This window comes from Doryrhamphus excisus, chromosome 3, assembly GCF_030265055.1.
Source record: "Doryrhamphus excisus isolate RoL2022-K1 chromosome 3, RoL_Dexc_1.0, whole genome shotgun sequence".
Lineage (NCBI taxonomy): Eukaryota > Metazoa > Chordata > Actinopteri > Syngnathiformes > Syngnathidae > Doryrhamphus > Doryrhamphus excisus.
Window position 1 is genome coordinate 27,845,698 of NC_080468.1, and position 25,537 is coordinate 27,871,234.

General features: G+C 41.3%; 2 protein-coding genes across 5 annotated transcripts in view; one reads left to right on the forward strand and one right to left on the reverse strand.

Moving 5' to 3' along the window:
* sorcs2 (sortilin-related VPS10 domain containing receptor 2) overlaps nt 1-16,587 on the forward strand; it is a 167,772-nt gene extending 151,185 nt beyond the window's left edge. Inside the window, exons 16-28 of one of the 3 annotated variants that reach the window (XM_058068159.1) lie at nt 475-608; nt 698-817; nt 1,625-1,796; nt 1,908-2,094; nt 5,340-5,473; nt 5,558-5,681; nt 5,787-5,899; nt 7,885-8,007; nt 8,069-8,168; nt 8,261-8,299; nt 11,173-11,272; nt 11,798-12,027; nt 12,153-16,587. In XM_058068159.1, the coding sequence (XP_057924142.1) occupies nt 475-608; nt 698-817; nt 1,625-1,796; nt 1,908-2,094; nt 5,340-5,473; nt 5,558-5,681; nt 5,787-5,899; nt 7,885-8,007; nt 8,069-8,168; nt 8,261-8,299; nt 11,173-11,272; nt 11,798-12,011 (1,560 nt within the window). In that variant the 3' untranslated portion in view covers nt 12,012-12,027; nt 12,153-16,587. The remainder of the gene's footprint in view (nt 1-474; nt 609-697; nt 818-1,624; nt 1,797-1,907; nt 2,095-5,339; nt 5,474-5,557; nt 5,682-5,786; nt 5,900-7,884; nt 8,008-8,068; nt 8,169-8,260; nt 8,300-11,172; nt 11,273-11,797; nt 12,028-12,152) is intronic. The other 2 variants (XM_058068160.1, XM_058068161.1) reach the window with 2 other exon arrangements.
* On the reverse strand, nt 15,899-20,884 carry LOC131126030 (protein BTG3-like). Of its 2 annotated transcripts, XM_058068167.1 has the most exons (4): nt 20,681-20,884; nt 18,602-18,739; nt 16,203-16,348; nt 15,899-16,123 (listed from the first exon to the last, which is right to left on the reverse strand). In XM_058068167.1, the coding sequence occupies exons 1-4, from the start codon at nt 20,842-20,844 to the stop codon at nt 16,119-16,121; spliced, it is 453 nt and encodes a 150-aa protein (XP_057924150.1). In that variant the 5' UTR covers nt 20,845-20,884; the 3' UTR covers nt 15,899-16,118. The 2 variants fall into 2 exon arrangements, with proteins under 2 accessions (XP_057924150.1, XP_057924149.1); XM_058068166.1 differs by lacking the exon at nt 15,899-16,123 and having other exon boundaries at nt 16,153-16,348.
* Nucleotides 20,885-25,537: the final 4,653 nt, after the last annotated feature.

Consider the following 25,537-nt stretch of genomic DNA (forward strand, 5'->3'; position numbering starts at 1 on the left):
ATAGACAAACAACCATTCACACTCACATTCATACCTATGGACAATTTGGAGTAGCCAATTAACCTAGCATGTTTTTGGAATGTGGGAGGAAACCGGAGTACCCGGAGAAAACCCACGCATGCACGGGGAGAACATGCAAACTCCACACAGAGATGCCCAAGGGTGGAATTGAACCCTGGTCTCCTAGCTGTGAGGTCTGTGCGCTAACCCCTAGACCACCGTGCCGCCCGGTAAACACACTTGTAATTGACAAATATGGGCTGTGTCTCAATTTGCATACTCCATACTTACACTTATTGCATAAGCGAACGAACTTACGCAGTCAAAATGTAAGCACTTCCATACATTTTGACTGTATAAGTGTGTACGCTTTGGTACTTGGTGTTGTTTGTGTCCCCCAGGGTGAAAAGGAGGAAAGGGAAGGTGAACGCTGTGTCTCAGTTCACACATTTCTTTGTTTTTATTTTCTTTCAGGGACAAAAGTGCATCATGGGCCAGGAGAGGACATTCCGTAGGAGGAAAGACACAGCATTTTGCGTCAAAGGAAAGAGCTACACTTCTGCTCTCAGCACCGCACCCTGCCAATGCACCGAGCAGGACTTTAGCTGGTGGGAGAAGTTGGGAACTTATGTGATCATCATTCATATGTACTGTATGTACATTTCACACTAGCATTGTTTGCATGCATTGTGTGCAGCGACTACGGTTTTGAACGATCCCACGCTGAGACTGAACGCTGCTTTGCCAATTTTTGGCACGATCCCGACTCGCCGCCGGACGACTGCCACTTGGGACGAACCTATGAGTCCAGCACAGGGTCTGTACAAAATCCACAACACAGGCTGTTTTTGACTTTGAGCACTTCCACGCGTATTGTGCATTAAATTTAATCTTCAAGATTTCATTTATATTAGTGTTTGTGAAACTTCAATATATATGCAAGAGTGGGGAGAGTGGGGATTCCTACATTAAGCTTTATTGCTGGTTGTATAGTGTCTTTTGTACTTTGAAGACATTTTTGTTAAACTTCCCCTTTCAATTCATTCATTCATTCATTTTCTACCGCTTATCCTCACGAGGGTCGCGGGGGTGCTGGAGCCTATCCTGGCTGTCTTCAAGGCGGGTGGCAGGGTACACCCTGGAGTGGTCACCAGCCAATCACAGGGCACATATAGACAAACAACCATTCACACTCACATTCATACCTATGGACAATTTGGAGTGGCCAATTAACCTAGCATGTTTTTGGAATGTGGGAGGAAACCGGAGTACCCGGAGAAAACCCACGCATGCACGGGGAGAACATGCAAACTCCACACAGAGATGGCCGAGGGTGGAATTCTTTCAATTTGTTATCAAATTAATATGCAAAGTTTGAATAAACAATTGTTAAATGTTAAATTTAAATTTAAAGTTAAGGAAGTTTACAAAAAACATGTACTCTCTAGTAAAAACACTAAGTGTGCAGGAGTAGTCAAACCACCAGTATACATATTTACTGTATAAGTGTCATATGTAAGCGTAATTACAGAAATGCGGAAATTGAAACACAGCCATACTCTATATTTATTGCCTATGTTGTGTTCAGCTGGCTGTTAAAACAGATTTCTTTCCTCTGTTCCAGGTACCGGAAGGTGGTGTCAAACGTGTGTGAGGGGGGCCTGAACAAGGAGCAAAGTGGCAAACAAAGCAACTGCCCTCTGCTGCCCCCTAGAGGCCTGCAAGTGGGTATCAAAGGGCAGATGCTGGCTGTTGCCCCCGGTGATGATATCACTTTCATTGTCCACCAGGAAGAGGTAGGCTCAATCTGTCCTTCTCCTCCAGTTCTTTATCTGGGGCTGTTTTTTCCAAAGTCTTGTTCAACAGTCTAATAAGCGTCTGTCTTCTCTTTCCTCCTCTTGACCCAGGGGGACACAAGCAGCACTAAGTACCAGGTGGACCTTGGCGATGGCTTCCGGGCCATCTACCGGAACTTGACGGTGACAGATGAACCCATCCAGCACCGCTATAGGAATCCGGGAATTTACAAAGTTTCCGTCCAGGCGGAGAATATGGCGGGGCGCGACGAGGCCACCATGTACATCCAGGTCACAGGTCAGCACTTTAGTTATAAAAAGAAAAACATATTACATCCATCTGCAGACAACGTCAACGCTGTCATTACACTAGGGGTCTCAGACTCAATTTACTTGGGGGGCACTGGAGCTAGGGTCCGGGTGAGACTGGGCCGCATCAGGTTTTACAAAAAAAAAAAAAAAACGCATTTATTAAAAACAGAAAAATGAATAAACTTTGCTTTGGTTCCGATTTTCTACAAGAAAAGCTCTGATAAAACATTCCACTGTTCTCAAATATCTTACTTTTTATTTTTCTACACAAAATAAGATGAAAAATAAATAAACAAATCAAGAATAAAGAAAATCAATCAATCAGTAATAAATAAATATAATAATAATAATAATAAAACACCAAATAATAAAAACTTAAGATACCACATATAGGTGGTGGGTAGACAAATTATTTTTTTCAGATTAAAATGATCAAAGCATTATTAGAGCCCTGTAGACATGACAAAACATGACTATAGTCACATTTATACTCTTTTTATTTACAACATATTGCGCAACTGCAGGGTCTTGAGACACATGCTAACTCGCAAACTAGAGAGCTAGCGACCTAAACGGTAGCCTTCAAGTTATTTCCTTTAAACTAAAATAGCCAAAAACTTACCACTTCCACACGGATAGGGAGGATAACTATTAACAGTTATTTAACCTTTAACATGAACATTAATCAAACGTAATAATTTTTTCTGGGTACATGATACCATACAGCATCCATATCAAACTTGCGCGGGCCGCACTAACATTAAACTTTCATATCAAGGCGGGGGCCTCAAACTAGTGTCGCCGCGTGTTTGAGACCCCTGCATTACACCTTTTAATGCACACTGAGCATTAAAGTGTTCATGACACCAAAAAAAGTTTTAACAATAACAAAATGAAAGTACTCCCTCAATAAAACATTTCCGACATTTTGATATGTACACAAGTATGAAATAGGAGCGAAACCAACTGGTGATTTTGGTACACACACACATACACACACACACACATCTATGCAGTCTCCATGGAGTGTCATGGCACCACAGTCACAAGAGGACAAAGCCAGAGGGTAGGGGCAACATTTACACCAACAAGGAGACAAATTAAAACTACAGAAGTATAAAGATAAAACCTACTAGTTTAATAAATATCAATGTTCAGGAAGAAGATATTTTTAAAACTTGACATGACACCAGGATGCATCCCGGTGTGCGGGAAACGGCCAACCAGCCATGTTTTAACCAAACCTTCATTTGTGTATCCACAATCGAGTAAAGTAAGCCTGGAATGTCCATGTACAAAAATGTAGATGCCATTGACATGTCATCCAGTAATACTTCACTACATAGCAGACAGTCTACATCAGAGGTAGGGAACCTATGGCTCGGGAGCCAGGTAGGGCTCTTTTGATGACATTATCTGGCTCTCAAGCATTTCTTACCACAATAAAAATGCATTTTTGCTAACATTTTAAAGTAAACCATCACAGAAATGACTGTTAAAAATAATATTCAAAATCAACAACTTTCTTATGCCTTTTAATTCGTCCATCTATATTCTGCTGCAATACGGCCGACCATATCTATCTTTCCTGATGATATTTTCCAGGTCAAACACCAAAACTTGATTATTACTGGGTAATGCTGTAGTCTACCTCGGTCATTGAGATGTCAAAAAACATGTAAATGTAAACTTCCCTCCTTTAGTCAAATAGCTAAAGCTGCAGAACCAAGCCTTCTGGTGAAGATGGCCAAAAGAATGAAATACGTGTACTGAATACGGTTCAAAACTATGCAGCAGCAGAAGTTGCATTAATGGCAGCAAGTATTTGATTTATTATTAGACACTGCGCTGCTCACGAAAGTATGCTGGCCACACCCCATTGGCGTGGGGTAGTGTGCCTGGTCTACATAATTAGAGCCCATTATATCTAAAACTGTTGGTCTTACATAAAAATGCACACATTTTATTGCATTCAAAATGTATATGGCTCTCACAGATACACATTTTAAAATATCTGGCCTTCATGGCTCTCTTAGCCAAAAAGGTTCCCGACCCCTGGTCGACATAAATAGTGAATTCAATTTGTGATTACTTTCTATGCCTCACAGGAGCATCACAACAACATGAACCAAAGAATATGTCATTTAAATGCATTAATAAATTAAAACAGCAACATGAAAGAGGTGTAGAAAGTTATATTATTCATTACACAGACGGCTTCTGCAAGGAAAGCTTCTTAGGTAATAAATAGCATGAAGGGTCGTCTTCTTCCATTCAATGACTACAATCACAGCAGTGTCATTGACACCAAATAACTTGGCTTCACTTTCATTTGGAGTTTATATTACAGTTGTTATGTTCCGCCGGACAGTAGTTATCACTTCCTGTCCTGCACTCTTATTTCGATGTGCTGCACTTCCTGCTGTGGTGTAGTTGCAGCCGCTTGACCTTGTAATTGTACATGACCTGGCAATTACAATCAGCGGGGTTTAAAAGCCCAGCGTCGCCAAATGGACGGTGCTGGTTCATTGCGACTGACTCGTGTGTCCTCAACTAAGTTTTAGTGTCTGTTGCCTCTGCCGGTTTGTTTTGTCGTCACAGAGCCTTTTTTCCTCTGTTTACTTTTGTTGCTTCTGCCCATACTTAATAAAAACGACTTTTACATGCAAGCTGCCGCCGGTGTCTCTGCATCCTGGGTGTCTAGCCATCGACAGGTCTCAGCTCTTGACAACAGTACTTCAATTTGTTCTTTATTTATATTTATATTTTTCTATTTTTATTATGTTTTAGTTTTCCATTTGAATTTGCTTTTTCTTTTCATCTGTGGGACTGTATCAAAACAACTATCCCTCAAAGTTTGCCAAGTTACCGAAGCATCTCACGCATCAAATGGCGTCTTTTGGAATGATCAAGCTTACTCCTGTTCCAACAAAAGCCTCCAACAGGCATAATATAAGAAAATATACAACAAACACTCGAAATCTATCCAGAACTGGACCAAACATCAGGGTGGGAACTTGTGTTCTAACTGTCCGTCACTTGCTCCTCCGTCCTCCAGTACGGTAAATAGTTCAATATTCGAGCACACATATAACACCGGAAATATGCCTTTCAATGTTATTTTCACTGCAAAAAAAAACAAGATTAAAATAGTGTAATTAGTACTTTAAATACAGTATATGTATGTATATACATGTATTTCATTTTTATATAAAACTGTCCATCATGCAGCACCTCTGCAGGAAGTGCACCTGGAAGTGATCCCCATCGCTGGGAGAAACCACCAAGTTAACCTGACAGCCATTGTCCTACCTGCCAAGGCCAACTTCACTGTCTTCTACTGGTGGATTGGAGACAGCCTGAAGGTAAGCTTCCTCAGGAGAAATACATTAGGACAGAATGAGGTCATGTTCTGCCTCTGTTGTTACTAACGTGATAGTGTCATGCAGCCAACATTGACTCTTCAGAACAGTATGGTGACGAGTTTCCCAGAGCCAGGCGATATTTCTGTCACCATCCAAGCCTCGAACGGGAGATCCATGGTTCAAGACACCAGGACGATCCGTGTCTATGGTAAATGACGGAAATGACATTCACCATTTACTATTGCATTCAGATACATTGTCTCTTTGTATGACTTTGGTGATCTTCATCCACTGAGGTGTCCTAACTTTGCAGATAACTTCCACATCATTCCTCTGAGCTTCAGCAAACATCTGGATCGCTTCAACCCTAACATTCCTCAATGGCGAGAGGACGTGGGTCAGGTGGTCACCAAGGTACTCGCAAAGGTTAGTGAACCTCAGTCACCAAAACTCTTTGCAGTATATCATAAAAAGCGAGGATACCCCTCGCATTTCCTGCTGAAAGTACTTTTATGAGTGTATATCTTGTATATTTTTTACTTTAAAGCATATACTTTAAAGTAGTCAGCTTTTATTGCAGTATAAATTCCCTTTCAATACACAGCTGTAATTGTCTAAATTGCTGGCAACAGAAGTGAGTATTGAGTAGCAAGACAATAATAGTAGCAATTGAATGGTGCATGAGTGCTACTGGCACTGGGAGCAATGCGAATTCTGACGCTCCGCTCCCTTGATGATGGGGCTGCATGAGGGCTGGGGAGGCACTAGGGGAGCTGCGGTTCACAGAGGGAAATACAAATTCCAACATATATACTGACTGCGAAATTGTGAACACTGTTTCTTGTTGGTGGTGTGGCACCGCCATGATTTGGGGCTACATGAGTACAGTAAATGAAACTGGAGGAGCTGATTTCATAGAGGGGAAACATAAATTGCAACACAAAGGAGTAGTAAGAACCTCCTTCATTTTCTTTTTGAGTGTAATGAGACAGTACAGAACGTAGCATATCATGTACAGCAGGGGTCTCAAACACGCGGCCCGCAGGCCATATGTGGCCCACAGGACACTAGTTTGAGGCCCCCGCCTTGATATGAAAGTTTAACGTTAGTGCGGCCCGCGCAAGTTTGATATGGATGCTGTATGGTATCATGTACCCGGAAAAAAATATTACGTTTGATTAATGTTCATGTTAAAGGTTAAATAACTGTTAATAGTTATCCTCCCTATCCGTGTGGAAGTGGTAAGTTTTGGGCTTTTTTAAGTTTAAAGGAAATAACCATCGTTTTGGTCGCTAGATCTCTAGTTTGCGAGTTAGCATGTGTCTCAAGACCCTGCAGTTGCGCAATATGTTGTAAATAAAAAGAGTATAAATGTGACTATAGTCGTGTTTTGTCATGTCTACAGGGCTCTAATAATGCTTTGTTCATTTTAATCTGAAAAAAATAATTTGTCTACCCACCAACTATATGTGGTTTCTTAAGTTTTTATTATTTGCTGTTTTATTATTATTATTATTATATTTATTTATTACTGATTGATTGATTTTTTTTATTCTTGATTTGTTTATTTTTCATCTTATTTTGTGTAGAAAAATAAAAATTAAGATATTTGAGAACAGTGGAATGTTTTATCAGAGCTTTTATTGTAGAAAATCGGAACCAAAGCACTGAAAAAGTTTGTATATTTTTCTGTTTTTAATAAATGTGTTTTGGTTTTTTTTGCAAAACCTGATATGGCCCAGTCTCACCCAGACCCTAGCTCCAGTGGCCCCCAAGTAAATTGAGTTTGAGACCCCTGATGTACAGTCATCACTCCCCACATCACGGTTCTAATTTCACAGCTTCACTCTTTCACTGTCTTTCTAATGTATATTAATTAGGGCTACCAAAGTTAAAGCAGCAATGATGCATTAACAGAATGTTCCAATCATAGTGCGCACCTCCTGTTTGACCCTCAGCCACCACCATAGTTTCATTGAAGCATTGTTACGGATTGAAGCATCGATAGCCCATCAATCCATCAATTTTTCATTCCATTCCATTCTATTCCATTCTCCTTCACTTATCCGGGTACGGGTTACAGGGGCAGCAGTCTTAGTAGGCAAGCCCAAACTTCCCGGTCCCCAACCACCTCCTCCAGCTCCACCAGGAGGACACCAAAGCGTTCACAGGCCTCACGTTCCCACCTTCCCTCATTCGTGAACCCCACGAAACTTGAACTCCTTCACTTGGGGGACTTAGGGGGACTTTGTCCCCACATTTCCCAGTGTTGTGCCGGCCCTGGTAAATGTATATTCTACATTGGTCACTGGGTCTTGTTTGGTGAGACAAGCACGTTTATTGCAGGTTTAAATAATCTCACATCACGCAAAATATTAATTGTGCTATTGAATCTTCTATTTTAACCTCAGGCCACAGGGGTCCCCCAGGAGTCCCTGGTTACCGTGGTGAAGGCAGGCTTCCCCACCAGGGCTGAGCTGTACATACTTCCAGTTGAGAGCACCTCAGCTAAGAGGAGCGTCTTCCAAGATAAGGTAAACATGTCTCTTTCCACGTGACATTATTAATATTATAATATAAACTTGTGGTCCGCAGCGTATTCCCGCCATCATGCAGGCTTTCAAAGACAACAACGTGAGCTTTATGGTGCGAGGAGGTCTGCAGGTGCTGGTGCAGCCAGGAGACCCAGACGCAGGTACTGGTTTCAAACCTTAGGGTGTACTGTAGTACTGTAGGGTAGTACTGTAGGTTTTGTAGTAATGATGAATTGCCTGTTTATTTCCAAAGGGCTAAATGCTATCGACTCCACAGCAGGAGCGAATACTGGTGCGTGCATCAATCACACAATCCTGCGTCAGTTTTTCCCTTTCCTGGTTTCCAAAGCCTATCCAATCTGGACCAATATGTGCCATGTTGTGCTGTTTTAGCCCTGTAATTACCCTTTTTACCCAAATTGTGTGAATGCTGAGCAAACCAACTCATATTGCCATCATTGTAGAATTATAATAGAATATTTTAAAACAACGGTTGCTGAATTGTGCTGGATGTGCACTACCTTTTGTGAGATAATACCTCATTACCAGTCTGAATGATACCAGTCTATAATGGTGTGGACCATCACATATACATGTCACTCTCCTCCCCTCCAAGCAGGTAGTTAGTACCTCCCAAGATGACATGCAGCTCCGGCTGGGGATTGCTGTGATATGTTATGTTGTAAAAACCTTGTCTCAGCACTCACATGCAAACACATGTTTTTACTCTCCTTTAGCCAGTGTTACATAGAGACAAATGTAAGGCTGCAGGGACCATTTTGATGTTTTTAATTTTGTTTTTTTTAAAAAGGTTATGACGCACACACACATACAGACCAGATCGATCAATCTTAATGAGGTTTTAAGTAGAGCTACAATATGTAAAAGCAGGAAGGGGGAGTGTGACAAAAAATCACTTATAATAACAACTAGAAAATTCCCTTCGGAAATTTTGATGAGCATGCAACCTGTGCATGAGGAATTTAGCAAAATCTAGCATCTAGCGAGATGGTACTCTATAGTGAAAACCTTTAGACCTGAGGAATACAGCTAAACTGTTAACATGCTAACAGTTAACATACTAGCACCAAAAGTGTAGAGAAAGCATTCCTACATCATGCTATGTATATATAGGCCTATATCAGCCCAAAAAATAGCCAAAATTCCAACATGCTAATAGTTAGCATGGTGACACCTAGCAAGATAGCACTAAGTGGCGAAAGTGCCGAAGCACTTCCATAGTTTCCATATATCATGCCATGTGTGTATTTTCATAAAAATGATTAATGTGCATAAAAATGTCAAAATGGTAACATGCTAACAGTTGGAATGGTATCATTTACCAAGAAAGCACCAAGTCCCAAAAGTGTTTGGGAAGTCCCATAGTGTCCCGTCATCATGCCATATGTGTATTTGCCTTTAGACTTGAGTAAATCAGCTAAAATGCTAACATGCTAATGGTCATCATGCTAGCACCTAGCAAGTACCAAAAGTGTCAAGGCTGTCCTATAACGTCCCTGCGTAATGCCATGTGTGTATTTGCCTTTAGACATGAGTAAATTAGCTTAAATGCTAACATGCTAGCAATTAGCATGTTAGCACCTAGCAATATAGCATCAAGTAGTGAAAGTGGCCAGGCACCCATGCTGTATTAAAGGGCAGAGAGGTAGTGAGGTGCAGGTCGATACCAAACTATCCTGATATGATGATAACACAGCCTAATGCTGTATCATGGATTTTATGAAAATGTTGATATTTTGATACTTCAGTCATTTGAGGTGACTGCAGTCACTGTGCTTACTTAGAAAGATACAACTTTTAAAATCTACCAGATGCACGAGATGTATGGTATCAGCTGGGAAGGGAATCATTGTAATCGCACATTACTACACACAGTCGTTTTAAAAGAGGAGGAGAAAAGGTCTAAACTCCATTATACTACAGCAGGTGGCGGCCATATTGACAATGAATGAGCACAAATCACTGAAAGGACTGAATCCCTCATGTCGAACAGAAGCCTTTTAGGGCCAAACGATTCAAGATATTGACACCACAAGACGACCGTGAGTGGCCCGGGGGTTGGGGCTTTGCACGGATCTGCTCGTTTTGAAAAAATCGGTTGCCATGGCCGGACAAGGCATAAGGCAAATGTCTTGTGCGCTATGCCACCGTGCATCCAGGGAGGTGGAGAGAACCACAGCGTTGGCCGAGAGAAGCGCATTAATGTTGGATATGCTCCATGGTCCAAGCAGAAATAAGAACTCTACAGTGGTGAGAGCACTGGAGTTATATAATATATATGTTTATACAACACAATTCCTCTTCAAGAAGCAGACATGCAACTGTCGCCATGGTGGAAGTCAAGTAAACAATGGAAAACTTCCGCTCCAGTTGAGTACCGTGTAAGGCACGTGGTTTTGATACACTGCACCCTGCAGTTTGGGAGCAGACGCCGTACAGAATATAAAGTCACACATGGTCTCTCGAGCAGATTTCTGCACAGCTCATTCAAGCGGACAGTATAACCAGCCTTGATATTGTAGGGTCCAAATACCCAGTGAGTGCAGTCATTATGTAATGGCAAAGAGGAGAAGTATCACAAAATGTATGTAAATGTACAGTATATATAACTGAGTCACTAGTCTTTTTCATTCATTCATTCATTCATTTTCTACCGCTTTTTCCTCACAAGGGTCGCGGGGGTGCTGGAGCCTATCCCAGCTGTCTTCGGGCGAGAGGCGGGGTACACCCTGGACTGGTCGCCAGCCAATCACAGGGCACATATAGACAAACAACCATTCACACTCACATTCATACCTATGGACAATTTGGAGTCACTAATTAACCTAGCATGTTTTTGGAAAAAACATTTTTTGGAACGTGGGAGAAAACCCACGCATGCACGGGGAGAACATGCAAACTCCACACAGAGATGGCCGAGGGTGGAATTGAACCCTGGTCTCCTAGCTGTGAGGTCTGCGCGCTAACCACTAGATCGCCGTGCCGCTTAGTCTTTTTCAATTCCCCCCAATTATACCTCAATGTTTCCTTCATCTTTTTAGACATAAGATTGTGTTTATTTTTATTTATGTTTTCTTAATTTATTTTCTTAATTATTCTGTCAATAACTGATGGACGAATAAAGGTATATCTAATCTAATCTAGGCCACGGAGCTGCTGGTGGTCCTGGCGTGTGGGCGCTTGCTGTCGTCTTCCTGGTCAGTGTCGTTACCACGGCCTCCTTCATCCTCTTCAAGTTCAAGAGGTGAGACAGTGTTGGACTCCTTATAAAACCTAAATTATGTATGCATGTTGTCACACTATGTTTAAGTGAAGTTTTTGTCATTTTAAGTCAATTGCATTTATATAAGACCAATTCACAACAGCAAGTTATTGAGGATGTCTACAACCAATCACCATGTACATTGAATAATGATATCATTATATTATCTTTCAATGATCTGTATACATTATGTATAAAGTATGGACTGCTTCTGTGACATATTGCCTGACATAACGCAAATACCGGCTGTGTGAATTCGGGGTCTGCATCCTACCAGGCCAGAAACATTTAAGCGTGACAAACTTGCAAAAAAGTGAACCGTTGTATGACTGAATACCATTCCTTTCATGCAGCAGCAGCACCACCTAACACCCAAAAAGTCACCTGAATTTAAACCATCGCAAAGCCTAATCCCCATACTACAGTCTCCATCTTACACCAATTCCCAACACAATCCTACAGTCCTTGGCTCAGGACTGAGGAGGTCTATCCTCTGCTGTTTTGCAGGAAGCTTCCAGGTGGCCGCAGCGTCTACGCCCAGATGCACAATGAGAAGGAGCAGGAGATGACCAGCCCGGTCAATCACAGCGAGGACACGCAGCACATCATCCAAGGCGAGGAGTTCATCGACGATGACTTGGACTCACAGACTCTAGGTAACGCCAGAGGTAGCCCCGCCTTCCGATCCCTTATACGGACAACCACTAACCACTGCTACTAAACACCTCCAAAAAAAGGTACTAGAGAACTTTCTATGACTCATGACTTTTTTTGCATGGATGATATCATCTCAACAACAGCAAATAAGGATTTGTTTGGTTTTTTTTTTACTACACCTGATCTCCCCCCATCTTGTCGCCAGGCAACCATTCAGGTGTGGTACTGAGCGTCAACTCAAAAGAACTCCGCAGTTACCTGAGCAGCTGATGGCTGCCATGGCAACATCCAACCAGCACTTCCTTCTCCTCTTCCTTGCGGGATACTTCACTTTCCCAAATCCAGTGACGGCATTGCCTCATGGCTCCCTCCTCCAAGGGATGGTAGCCATATTGCCACGTCCTATGACAATAGCGTGAATAGTGTGAACGCTAAGCAACCCACACCAAAGTGCGCAACTTTTTTTTTTTTAATAATATGAATTTCTTGAGTGGGGGTGTCCAAACTTTTCCTTTGAGGTCCAAATACAGAAAAATGGAAAGCATGTGGCGTCCACAACGTTCTAAAACCAATGAAATGTAGTTCAACAGACTGTATGCATTCTAATCATTGCTTTGTGTTAGAGGTGACAAGGCAAATTACCGTACCCTTTATTTTAGATATACCAATTATATTCAAATTGGACTCACCCATAAAGCAGGGGTGTCAAACTCATTTTAGCCCAGGGGCCACATGGAGGAAAATCTACTTCCAAGTGGGCAGGATCAGTAAAATCATGGTATATATTATAATCCATGATTTTAATTAAACTAATAATTTGAAATAGGGTTAGGCCATATGGACCTTAGCATATATCACAATATTTTTTGGATGTATCACAATATGACAATATAAAATTTAAATTCTGCAAAGTCTTGTATAAAAAGCTACAAACCTTAAACCGTATAATGAAAATCACTTCTCACAAATTGTAAAGCACATGTATTTATTGGTAAGAAAGTGGCTAACTTATCTCATTTGATTTCTACTAAATCGTCAACAAACTGTAATGCCTGTGCTTGCGATGAAGGAAGATGTAGTCACCCATGCAATTCTAACTGCATATGCGAGATATTGTTTTGTTTACGCAGACATGGGGCAAAAGGCGCTCTTATTTGGAAGGGCGGTCACAGAAGTGTGTTCCGTGTGTGTGAAGAATGAGTATTAACGGCAAAGACTAGCCACGTTCAAAAATAAACATGCTTCTCGGATTTTTTTCACTCTAATTGTCGACATCAAAACTATTGTTTCAGCACTGCAACGTGCTGTGAACACACCAAACCATACAGCTTTCCCGTTCACTTATGTGAATAAATAGGAGGATGACCATTTCTTTTGGAACACTTGGCAATCTGCGTCCACTTTTCTTGTTTTCTGACAGAGCTGCATTGGCGTAATGAGGGTGCCAAAGCACATAATGTTAAGTGTGGAAGCTGTAATAGATGTATTCATTCATTGACGCGGGTAAAACACAAGGTGGCTCGCTGCACTTGCTCTGCGCTGATATAAACAATTGGCTTGCTTAACACAATTACTATAGTGCCATCCCGTATTTGTAATTAAAACAGCAGTTAATTTTATTGAAAAATGTATCTTATAATTATACTTTAGAGGCGGCACGCTGGTCGAGTGGTTAGCGCGCAGACCTGACAGCTAGGAGACCAGGGTTCAATTCACCCTCGGCCATCTCTGTGTGGAGTTTGCATGTTCTCCCCGTGCATGCGTGGGTTTTCTCCGGGTACTCCGGGTTTCCTCCCACATTCCAAAAACATGCTAGGTTAATTGGCGACTCCAAATTGTCCATAGGTATGAATGTGAGTGTGAATGGTTGTTTGTCTATATGTGCCCTGTGATTGGCTGGCCACCAGTCCAGGGTGTACCCTGCCTCTCGCCTGAAGACAGCTGGGATAGGCTCCAGCACCCCTGCGACCCTCGTGAGGAAAAAGCGGTAGAAAATGAATGAATGAATGAATGAATTCTACATTAGGGGCTGCACGGCGGTGGGGTGGTAGGCCTCACAGCTAGGAGGCCCGAGTTCAATTCCCGTGCATGCATGGGTTTCCTCCCACATTCCAAAAACATGCTAGATTAATTGGGGACTCCAAATTGTCCATAGGTATGAATGTGAGTGTGAATGGTTGTTTGTCTATATGTGCCCTGTGATTGGCTGGCCACCAGTCCAGGGTGTACTCCGCCTCTCGCCTGAAGACAGCTGGGATAGGCTCCAGCACCCCGCAACCCTTGTGAGGATAAGCAGTAGAAAATGAATGAATGAATGAATACAGAGTGGCTACTGAAGTGAGAAAGGAATCTGTTTCAGTGTGTTCTCTCATGAAGCCAAGAGTTCTCCAGTTCGGTCATGGCATACTTTATAAAATGGTTTGTTTGACACCCCTGGCCTAAACCCTATAATATGCCGCTCACACCTAAAAAGTATTTTGAATTAAGTTTTTGAAATTAAGAAACATTTGCAGGGATATAAAAACCCCTTCTATCTTATTATACGCAGTGGAATCAATTGACTTGTGATAAAGCGTCCTCTGCTAGATTCTCAGCTTTATCACTGTTCCCCCTATGTAAATTTCCATTATTTACACTTTAAAGCAGAAAATCTGCAAATATCAATCCTCAAACACTTTGATATTTAATATGTCTTAATATCAATAATACAATTATTTATTTCTTAAAGGCCAATAAATGAGCTCCAGGCTAAATTAACTTCGAGCCACAGTTTGGACATCCCTGCCATTGCCGCAAATGCAAAGCATCCACCAGAGGGCAGTATTTCATTCTTTACTTTTATTTCAATACTCTTGCCCATTATTACGTTGTGGTCCTCGCAAGCCTTCATTTTTCTAAATGATTTCAAATCCTCATGGGGTTGTATTTATTTGTGTTAACAGCACACCCCCCCCTCCTCATTTTTAACATGGGCTGGTTGATGAAGGAGGGCAGGTACAGCAAGTGGACATATTTGGCCTATATTAGGCCTAACCCGCAGTGGATCAGGTTTGATGTAAATGTGTAAATAGAACTTCATCTCCACTCTGTACATATGATCCTTTCACATGAGTGTTTTACACGGCGAGTTGTTGTTGTTCAATGTGACCACAAGCATCTTATTTTCCACAGGGTTATTTCATCCTGGGACTGGGAATTATTAACAACATCCTATTTTGATACAATTGCACACTGAAGACGATGAATATTTTTGATACATGTGTTAGATATATCTCTGTAGGCACTGCTTGACTGCACTGATTGCGTTAAGACTCAAATATACTGCTACACATGCAGGAAGTGAAGAAATGCATATTTTTGGAAGGAAAAAAGCACAAATAGGCAGGATTTGCATAAATTAAAAAAATGTGTTTTGATTACATCATTGTGTGAATTTGCTGTGCACTTGAGTTAGATCCGGGTACTGACAGTGCACTGCATTTTGACGTACTTAGTATAAGTGTGAACATACATACTGTCAAACACTAAGTATGAAAGTGCTCCAATTGAGACCACGCCCTTGCTCCCTCTTCTTACAGGAACTGTACCAATTATGAGGTGTGTCTCAAGATGTTTGAGAGCAGTTTCACTTCCACACTAGTCATGTTTCGTACACATTTTTCTGCTTTTCATGTGGTGTGTGATTTGCCCCCATGTGACAAGGGGGCATGCGGGGGAAAAAAGAACTTCCAGGATAGTCATGTGCACAAGCGCAGAGATTCAACTGTTGTTTTCCGATCATTTGTACCATTTAATGTTGTTTTGCTATTACAATGTCATTATTAGGAATAAATCACTCTTAGTAACGTCTGTGTGGCTGTTGTTGTCTCAACACTCGAGTGTGTGGATGGAGTGCACTCATGTGGGTGTTTTTGCCACTGATTTATTCAGATACAAAAATTCAACCAAGAGTCAAATAGACAAAGTATTTTATAACAAAAGTTGTAACTTGTAAAGCAATTTGAAACAAATGAAGACTGGATATCTATGTACAGTATCGGAATCAAACTCTGTTACAAATCTAAGTTTACTACAATGTGCAGCAGAAATGAGATTAATTCATTTCTTTATGTTGGAAGGCCTCAGGCAAACAAGAGTGTCCTGTCCTTGTGACATTCATGTAGTGTATAGTTCAGGCTACAAAAAAAACAACACAAAATTCAGTTGTTATCATCAATGACTTACACAATACTAAATAAAATGCATCATGTAATACCTGACGTTGAAGGCACGCCCGAACAGATGAAACTACTATTGTTCCTCACAGCACGAGACTTCTTTTTTGCTGACCGTGTGTCTTTTTCTTTGTCGTCTGTCTGCGAGAACTTAGCCACCAAAAAGGAAGGACTGTTCTCTCCGATCCTGTTCAGAGGACATGTTGGCAAAAAGTTAGAATTCAGCAAAATTTTAAGGGTACAACAGTCAAAACCCAAAATGTAGCAGTGCATTTGTTGTGCGCTGCAGAGGACAGCCTGGGCTTTCCTGAGAAATCAAGAGAAAAATTGCTGCCATACCAACCACAAGACACCATGAAATCCAATTTATTGGGTATTTAAAGGCGGAAAATTAGTGGTTTCTTTTAAAGCAGTAAGTGTTTAATCAACAGTTTCTGGTGGTTTTGGTGAAAACGTCATTTTTAAAATGTCATCTGTTGTGGACATTCCTACTTTCTCATAGAAAAAGATAATGGTTGACGTAATAAAAGCTTCAAAATGTAAAAATACATGTGTAAAAAAACTACTTCTCATTTACAATATGACTGACAAAACTTTCAAAACTGAGATGGAATATAAAAAAATCCAGGTAACTGCTGTGTAAATGTAATTTATTTAAAAAAATACTTGCTCTTTTCATCAGAAAAGTACAGTAATCCTTCGATCATTGCAGTCACCTTCTATACCAGACCATAATAAGCCCATTTCTGTGAAGTAGGATTCACTGAAATCAAATGTTTTTGTAGTTAAAGGAGACCTATTATGCTCGTTTTTCGACCCTTTGTCTCGAGTTGGACAGCTACACACAATAACCCACACAGAAAACTTTCTAGATCTTGCAGAATCTGCACCTATTCCAGCTGTATTTCCTTGGATTTGTGCTTCCCACCAAAGGTCTGTTTTAATTTATTCCACCCATGGCCCGCTGTGATTGGTCACACTCCTAAAGTGCTTCCTAACCACAAACGAACCCCACTTTCTCATTTAGTGGGTATAGGAGTTGCTAATAGTTGCTAACATTATATTATATTATATATTATATTATATATTATATCATATTTAAAAAGCATAATAGGTCCCCTTTAAGAGCAGAGAAAACCTGTAAGTCCTTCCAAATACTGGGTTTAACATTATTACAGCATTCTGGATATCAAACAAACCGCCTATAATTACCTTGTCCCAATATATCGTAGACATAATCAGAGAAAATAAGCAATTTAAGACATAAATATGCTAATTATTGTGCATGCTGCAATAAATGTGTCCTGGAGGTGTGGAGGACAGGCACTGATGTCAAGAGTTCAGAGTTGGGTTAACACAGCAGTCGCCCATGTTTATTATTATTATTTTATTATTACCATGATATTATTGTGCCTGTTGTGAGATCATTCAAACCTACAATAAAAGTCTTTTGTTTAGGTGAACAAGTCTGGCATTTAACCGGATATAATGACACCAAGTGACCAGTGTCAAACACTACATAGCACGCATCATGTCTTTGAATGCATCTTCTGAATGCCTCACATTTGTATTTTACTTAATTTTGTCATTTTTATGCTTGAAAATGCTTAATTCAGGCAAAAAATAACGTTTACAAATAGGCATATGTATTTTTTTACTAATAGCCAGTATTCAAACATTCATTCATTCATTCATTTTCTACCGCTTTCGTCACGAGGGTCATGGGGGTTGCTGGAGCCTATCCCAGCTGTCTTCGGGCGAGAGGCGGGGTACACCCTGGACTGGTCTGGAACTGGATGATAACAGTGCTGTTAATTTTTTTTTATTGTGTAAAAGTTGAAGTTTGTTGAGGTGGGGAGAGGAAGTGGGGGGTCTGGCAAGTGTTGCACTTGAAGGATTTGTGCACTGCAAAATACATTTTTTCCCTTTTTTTTGTGTTTAATATTTTTTGCTTCTTTTTAAAGTAAACTTTTGTGTCAATGTATAACTGACTGTGTGGCCAACGTGCTAACCACTCGGTCACTGTGCAGCCCAAATTCGAGCCAGAACCGCCACTGGATGGAGGACTTTATCAAAGATGAGGGATAAAAGAATTATTCAGGCCGCACTAAATACCAATGTCACCAGCAGAAGACATGCCATAAAATATTCATTTACACCAAAGAAAGTCATGGCTATAAGGAGGATCCATCCATCCATGTTTTTATACCGTATGTTCTCATTAAGGTCACAGGGTCAGTCCCAGCTGGACTTCAGGCGAAAAGCAGAGGGAATGTGTGAGGAAGCCTGAGGATCGCAGACATGCAAGGTGAGAACATGCAAACTCACATACAGAGATGCCCAAAACGTGATTCCCACTCTGACCTTCCTGCCAACACAGCATTCCATCTATCAGGACATTAATAAGGCAAATAATACCAATTTAAAAGACAAGTCTGACCTGCAAGACACCTCACCGGGGTCCACCCACAAGGTGAGGATGGGCGGCAGGCCAAGGTCACAGAAGTTGACCCCACTCTCATGACAGGCTCGCATGATTTCTGGATCAGAGCTGCTCCACATGTTGACGCGAATGCATCTTGAAAAAAAAAAATGTAAATAGTAAAAAAAAACACAAAAAAAAAGCACACAATGCTCATGTTAACGCATCCCCTTTAATACACAAACTTAATGTATACATGTATTCATGTATTAAAGGGGGCTTATGGAATTTTTCCACGTTTCTGACCTATAAATGTAAATAGTAAAAAAAACACTACAAATTAAAATGCATTTCTCTTGCTGGTAGGGAATCAGGAACTCCAACCACTTGTGCCTGATGGTGGCCTCTTTAGGAATTGGAAACAAATGTGGCTTTCCCGTACGAGCCATTGCTAGCGAGTAAAGCAGAGCTTGGGGGAGGGCGGGGGAAGCAGAGCTTGGGGAAGGGCAGGGTGGTTATCTGGCTTACAGCCACACCCATATAAGGAAGTCCGCTCCTTCTTGACATCACAAAAGAGCAGATTTACCATGAAAAAGCATCATAGGTCCCCTTTAATACACGAAATTCATGTATACATGTATTCATGTATTAAAGGGGGCTTATGCTTTTTCGTTTTCGTCACGTTTCTGACCTATAAAAGTAGTTCAAATGTTGTATTCTTGTGTTAAATGATGCCAAAGTTTCAGATAATGAGGTTTGCGCATTTGGAAGGGAGCCCTGAAAGACGTTTTTTGGGATGGCTCTGAATGCTCTGTTTCAGACAGTTTTTTCTAACACTCCCTGTGACATCATAATGAGCCAGCCTTCCTTATATGGGCGTTCATAGGTACAAGCTTTTAGCTATACAAGCTGAGTGGGACCAATCACAGTGGAGTGGCCGTTCCTGGAGGCAGGTCGTGGGTGCAATTAATTAAAACAGACCGTTTTATAAGAAAATACAGCTGTGATAGGTGCAGATTCTTAAAGATCTAGGACAGGGGTGCTCACACTTTTTCAGCATGCAAGCTACTTTTAAAATGACCGAGTCAAAATGATCTACCCACTACAAAAATGCAAAACATCTATTTATTTTCAAATGTATTAAGGATTATTTGTACGTACAATGTATGTTGATGTATCTTACATAACCAAATGAGCCAATATTGCAAAACACACATAATTAACTATTAACATTTTTTGTAATTACCTGAGTTTACTTTGATGACTTGCACTGAATTGAACCAGCCAGGGATGCATAGTCCGGACAGTAGCTGCTGATAGCCAGCCTCAAGCACACTTCCAAATGTTTATCAGTCATGGATAATATCCGTATCACAATATCCGTATAATATTCCATATCCGTATGGAAGTGATATGTTTTTGCCTTTTTACTTGGTCCAGCTTCTTCACTCATTTTAGTGACCATAAACTTTAGCGAGGGCTTTAAAATCTCGCAATTCGCCGACTAGCTTAGCACTTTGCATCGTTGTTTACGCATGAGCGGTGACCTAAAGGTCAAAATTCAGTTGTCATCTGATTGGTTGTCCTGTATGTCAATCAAGTAACGGGGATGGATGATAGGCTGACATCGTAAGTTCTGCTGCACTTAGAGACGTTGTTTGATTTGATTGGTCGCCCGAAGGGCAACATTCAGTTGTCATCTGAATGGCTGCCCTGTATATCAATCAAGTGACGGCATTGATGCTGGGATGATATTTTTTTAATGTCACGCCGCGATCGACCAGCGATCGACCAGTACCACCTCCGCGATCGACCGGTAGCTCGCGATCGACTTAATGAGCACCCCTGATCTAGGAGTTCACTCAGTACAAAGTGCCAAAAATGAGCATAGTGGGTCCACTTTAACAGTAAAACGTACACGATGGTGATGTTATGTAAACCTACTATATGATGGCCACAGTTCTGATGAAGTAAGTGTGTGGTGTTGAGTGGATGGTAAAACGTACACAATGGTGATGTTATGTAAACCTACTATATGATGGCCACAGTTCTGATGAAGTGTGTGGTGTTGAGTGGACGTTTCGGAAAGAGTTGTACCTGTATGCTTGTCCTTTGCTGGGGTTATCTGGATACCAGTGTCCCTGGAACTTCTCTTTTAGAGCATTAGCCAGCTTCTCAGTGAAAAGCTCAATCTCTGACACCTTTCGCTTGGTCACAAGCATCTTCATCAGGTATACCACTGCTGATAGTTCTCGCTCCATACCGATGGTCGCGTTCTGTCTGTGCTTTTAATTCTGCACATGTGTATCACTGTCTAATGACTGCTGTGCGGGTGTGCGTCATCCTCGCAACAAGGCATGTGTCACAAAGGCAGGTATAACGGCACAAAGGAGCATCCTCCAATAGGAAGCCATAGAAGATGAAAGAGTGATGATGTACAAACACCTTTCATAAATGACATTTTCTTTCTGGTGAATGTACTTGTTGTCAGTGGTCAATGGTTCCATCCAGTTAGAGGATGGAACATCACCACCACCATCCCTGAGGGAGGAACTTCCAGACCTGGCTCTTCTTCTGAGTGAACACAATAAGTTGGAGCTCCATAACAACCTTCTCGTCAGGAGGCGACAGGCGGGCAGTGATCTTCTGTACCAATTGGTGCTACCAGAGGAATATCGAACAGAAGTATTACAACAACTTCACAACCGAATGGGTCACATGGGAATTCAGAGAACTCTGGACTTGGTCCGCTCCCGATTCTACTGGCCAAAAATGTCTACCGACGTGGTCAACAAGGTCTAATTTGAGATGCAAGTTTTTACCAGCGCATGTTGCACCTCTTGTCAACATCAAAACATAACGCCCTTTGGTATTGGTGTGCATGGATTTCTTGTCTGTGGAACCAGATGGCCGTGTCAAAGATATACTTAATAATACGTAATAACAGATCACTTCACAAAGTATACCATTGCTGTGCCTACGCCAAACCAAAAAGTCACGACTGTTGCTTATGGGATCACTTCCTCTTCTTTATGACATACCAACAAGGCTTCACAGTGATCAAGGCCCTAACTTTGAATCGAGAACCATTCGAGACATTTGTGAAATGATAGGGATCCACAAGATAAGAACCACTCCCTACCATCCCAGAGGAAAATCCGTTGAATGGTTCAACCGAACCTTACTGGACATGCTAGGAACACTGACTCAAGAAGAAAAAAACATTGGAAGGACATTGTCAAGCCTCCTGTACATGCGTACAATTCCGTAAAACTGGATTCTCACCTTATGAGCTCTTGTTTGGCCGCCATCCCCATCTTCCAGTGGACCTGGCTTTTGGCCTGCCATTGAATGGAGACAGACCAAACTCACATTCCCAGTATGTGCAGAAATTGAAATCTCACCTGGAAGATGGCTACAAATTGGCATCCGAGAACTCTTCTAAGGTAATGAATCGTAACAAGACCAGATTTGATCAAGAGTTGCTATATCAGAGTTGAACATTGGAAACAGAGTCCTGGTGAAGAACGTGCGACTGAGAGGGAAGCACAAGCTAGCAGATAAATGGAAGCCCAAGGTGTACATCGTCGTGAAGAGACCTGGCACCTGTGCACACAGTAAGACCTGGGGCCCAAGTCAAGCTATTAAGCTATCTTGCTGTCATGTAGCTACCTACCTGCGCAAAGCAGACCAACACCAATTTAGAAGAGACCTGTGCCTGTGCCTGTGCCGTCCCCTGAAATTGCTGATGAAGATTCATCAGGTGATGAACCTTTGCAGGTTCCATCAGAACGTTCACACCTGTTATTGAGATACTGCTGAGCCTGTTCCATCCATCGACCAAACTGCCATTCCTGCGCAGTCCCCATCATTCCTGACTAAAGATGTCCCAAGGGCGGTTGGCCTTGATAAAAAAAACCCAGTGTTGAGGGAATCAACTCCCCTGGATCTGACAATGGGAACATTTGGCAGTGGACCAATGAGATCTTCCTGAAACTGAAGAGCTGAACCAAACTGACCTTGGTAAAAAAAAAAAAAACAGTGTTGAGGGAATCAACTGACGATGGGAACATTTGGAAGTGGACCAAGGAGATCTTCCTGAACTTGAAGAGCTGAACCAAACTGACCTTGATAAAAACCCCAATGTTGAGGGAATCAACTCCCCTGGATCTGACAATGGGAACATTTGGCAGTGGACCAAGGAGATCTTCCTGAACCTGAAGAGCTGAACCAAACTGACCTTAATAAAAACCCCAGTGTTGAGGGAATCAACTCCCCTGGATCTGACAATGGGAACATTTGGCAGTGGACCAAGGAGATCTTCCTGAACCTGAAGAGCTGAACCAAACTGACTTTGATAAAAACCCCAGTGTTGAGGGAATCAACTCCCCTGGATCTGAGAATCTGGAGCTTTCTATCAATGACTCCCCTGTTGAATCAGAACCACTGAGCCCCAAAGCAGAACTGCCCGTACCCGAGTAGCACCAGACAGACTGTATTATACCAGACTAGGTCATCCATTCCTGAAAAGCATACATCATTCAATGGTTTGAGTAATGCTTTCTACTTTGCCCTTGGAAAGGAAGATACTTCATTCTTGCTCCAGTCAGCCAGTCATCCACTGTCAGCCTGGTCCATGTTTACAACGTACATGGGGTTCGGAGGAGAAAGTGTCGTCTTGTCGTCTTGGAGCGGCAGGTCACAACCTTCTTGAAGTTCCGGGGTCATGCTGTCATTCCTCCTCTCTTGCTGCTGCAGCTGCTGCCCGTCACCGTGGCTGGCGTGCTTTATTGGCTTCTAATGCTGAATCTATCTAAACCACTACACAAATTCCATGACTGGAGTTGCTGGTAACATCCACTCAACGGTCAGATTTTTTCACCTGCTGTGAATTAAGTGAATCTACACTTGAAGGCGACACACATGATGGTGAGATACCCACACCCCGCTTCGCGGTAGGAATAATCTAACCCTCTTCCTTTTGGATACTATCCCCCCATCAGTTTCCTTACTCGTGGACTGGATCATGGATATTAAGGACACTGCTTCTCACCCTGGACTGAATCCCGGCTGAAATTGTTGTTGAAAAGTGTGTTGTATTGCATATGATCAAGCCACATCTATTTATACTAGTCCAAGTATCTATATAACCTATAAAAACCTGCATAACTAAGGCTTTATTTTTGTGTGTATATATAAATAATTATAACTATGAAAAGCAATCGTATCTTGTCCTTTTTATTAACACCCTGAGGCTCCAGTAGTCGAACCATCTTCTGATGCTAAAGTGCACTACTCAATTGGCTGGAGTCAGCACCTACTAGCCCCAGTAGTGCGTTACACTCGCCAACTCCGACCTGGTCTATTCGGGGCGCAGCGAAGCAAAGCCTGCATAATGGTAAACTGGCTGAAAGGCGCACAGTGCAGATATTTTTTTACTGTTCAATTTACTGTTCATTATTTCTCAACGAGGATGAGGAGGATATACCGCAAATATACCATCAAAGGTTCTCCTATTTGGTGATGTAGAGCAGGAATGATGGTAGAATAAGCGGTAGAAAATGAATGAGTAAATAATATAATTTTTCTGACTGGAAAGAACAGCTCTGCTGTTGATACTAGAGATTTGAACCATTTTTCTTGACGACACTGACAAGATCAGAACAGTTTGCTGACTATTTGAAGTGCTGCCCACGGCTGCGCAGCCATCAACTCAGCTTTATAATTTAAATTGGTATAAGTCATTTTTGTATCATTGGAAGAATCTATACCAGTATATAAAAAATATTGCCTAACCCTAGTTGGGCCACTCTTATGCCAAGGTAGCACTGTATATGACAATAAAAACAATACCTGTACTGCTCTAGTCTCTGGCAGGCCATGTAATCCGTGATAAGTCAAACACAGCGACAGTAGATATAAATAACTTTGGTCTTGCTACAAGAGCCATCTGCCAGGGTTTTGAAGCTAACTTTTCCAATCTAAATACTCTTTTCTTTCTCCATTTCCCATCAATATTTGTTTCAGCTTGTGGCTACAGTTACCGTCCTTTAATCAAACTACAGTGTGGGCCGGGGGTCAAACAGGGGGAGCGTACGTTAATCACGCATCAAACAAATTTAAAGGAAGTTAAAGGAAGCCTCCGTCATTCCGTCACACATCATTAAGTTTGACAGCCCAAATATTAACCAAGCTACAGTGGGTACTAACTATACCGTTATATTCTTTTCATTTATGAACGTTCAACATTGTGCAACTTTGGCATATTAACACTTATCCATTTAAAGAATTCAATAAATTGGAGCAACAGCTGTCTTTTTTCATCTTTGAAATATGTCTGTACTGTATTTTATTATACTTCACTAAGTCTTGAATGCTGTACCTCGTTTTGACCACATGTTGAAGTGTTTTGTGGCTACTTTTTCTAGTAGTAGTGTGATAATTCTTTCCTTTTGTTAGAATAAAATGTTTTTGTTTTGTTTTGACATCTACATCTGCTAACATTGTCCGAATTGATATTTCATGTTGCAATTTATTCCAATTAACCAATTTAATTGTTCAGACACGGTCTCAAGTTCTTGTTTTTTAATGCACAAGACTAGACACACACAAACTAAAAGCACGTCTAAAAACTTCAAGGTAGGGCTTAACAAGAAGAAACTGATTTTTGATTTGGTCACCTATAATTTCTTGTTTTTTAATGCACAAGATTAGACACATGCAATCCATAAAATGATATGTAAATGTTACACTTAGTGGGGGAAAAGTGGGCTAATAAATTGTAAATTGACAATAAAAGCACAAAAACTGCGGATTTCAGAAAACAACAGATGGAATGATACAGCACTCTACAAGAAGCAATGAAGTCTGTAAAATTTAATAATAAAAATAATCCAAAAATTGTTACAACTATGATGAACAATGATGAAAAGTCAATAGACATCAATAACCCAC

Coding starts and splice junctions, on each gene's coding strand:
- LOC131126030 (XM_058068166.1), bottom strand. CDS start 20,844: ATGGAGCGAGAACTATCAGCAGTGGTATACCTGATGAAGATGCTTGTG. Junction 18,740..20,680: donor AGCAAAGGACAAGCATACAG/GTACAACTCTTT, acceptor TTTTTTTTCAAG/ATGCATTCGCGTCAACATGT. Junction 16,349..18,601: donor CCCGGTGAGGTGTCTTGCAG/GTCAGACTTGTC, acceptor TCCTCTGAACAG/GATCGGAGAGAACAGTCCTT.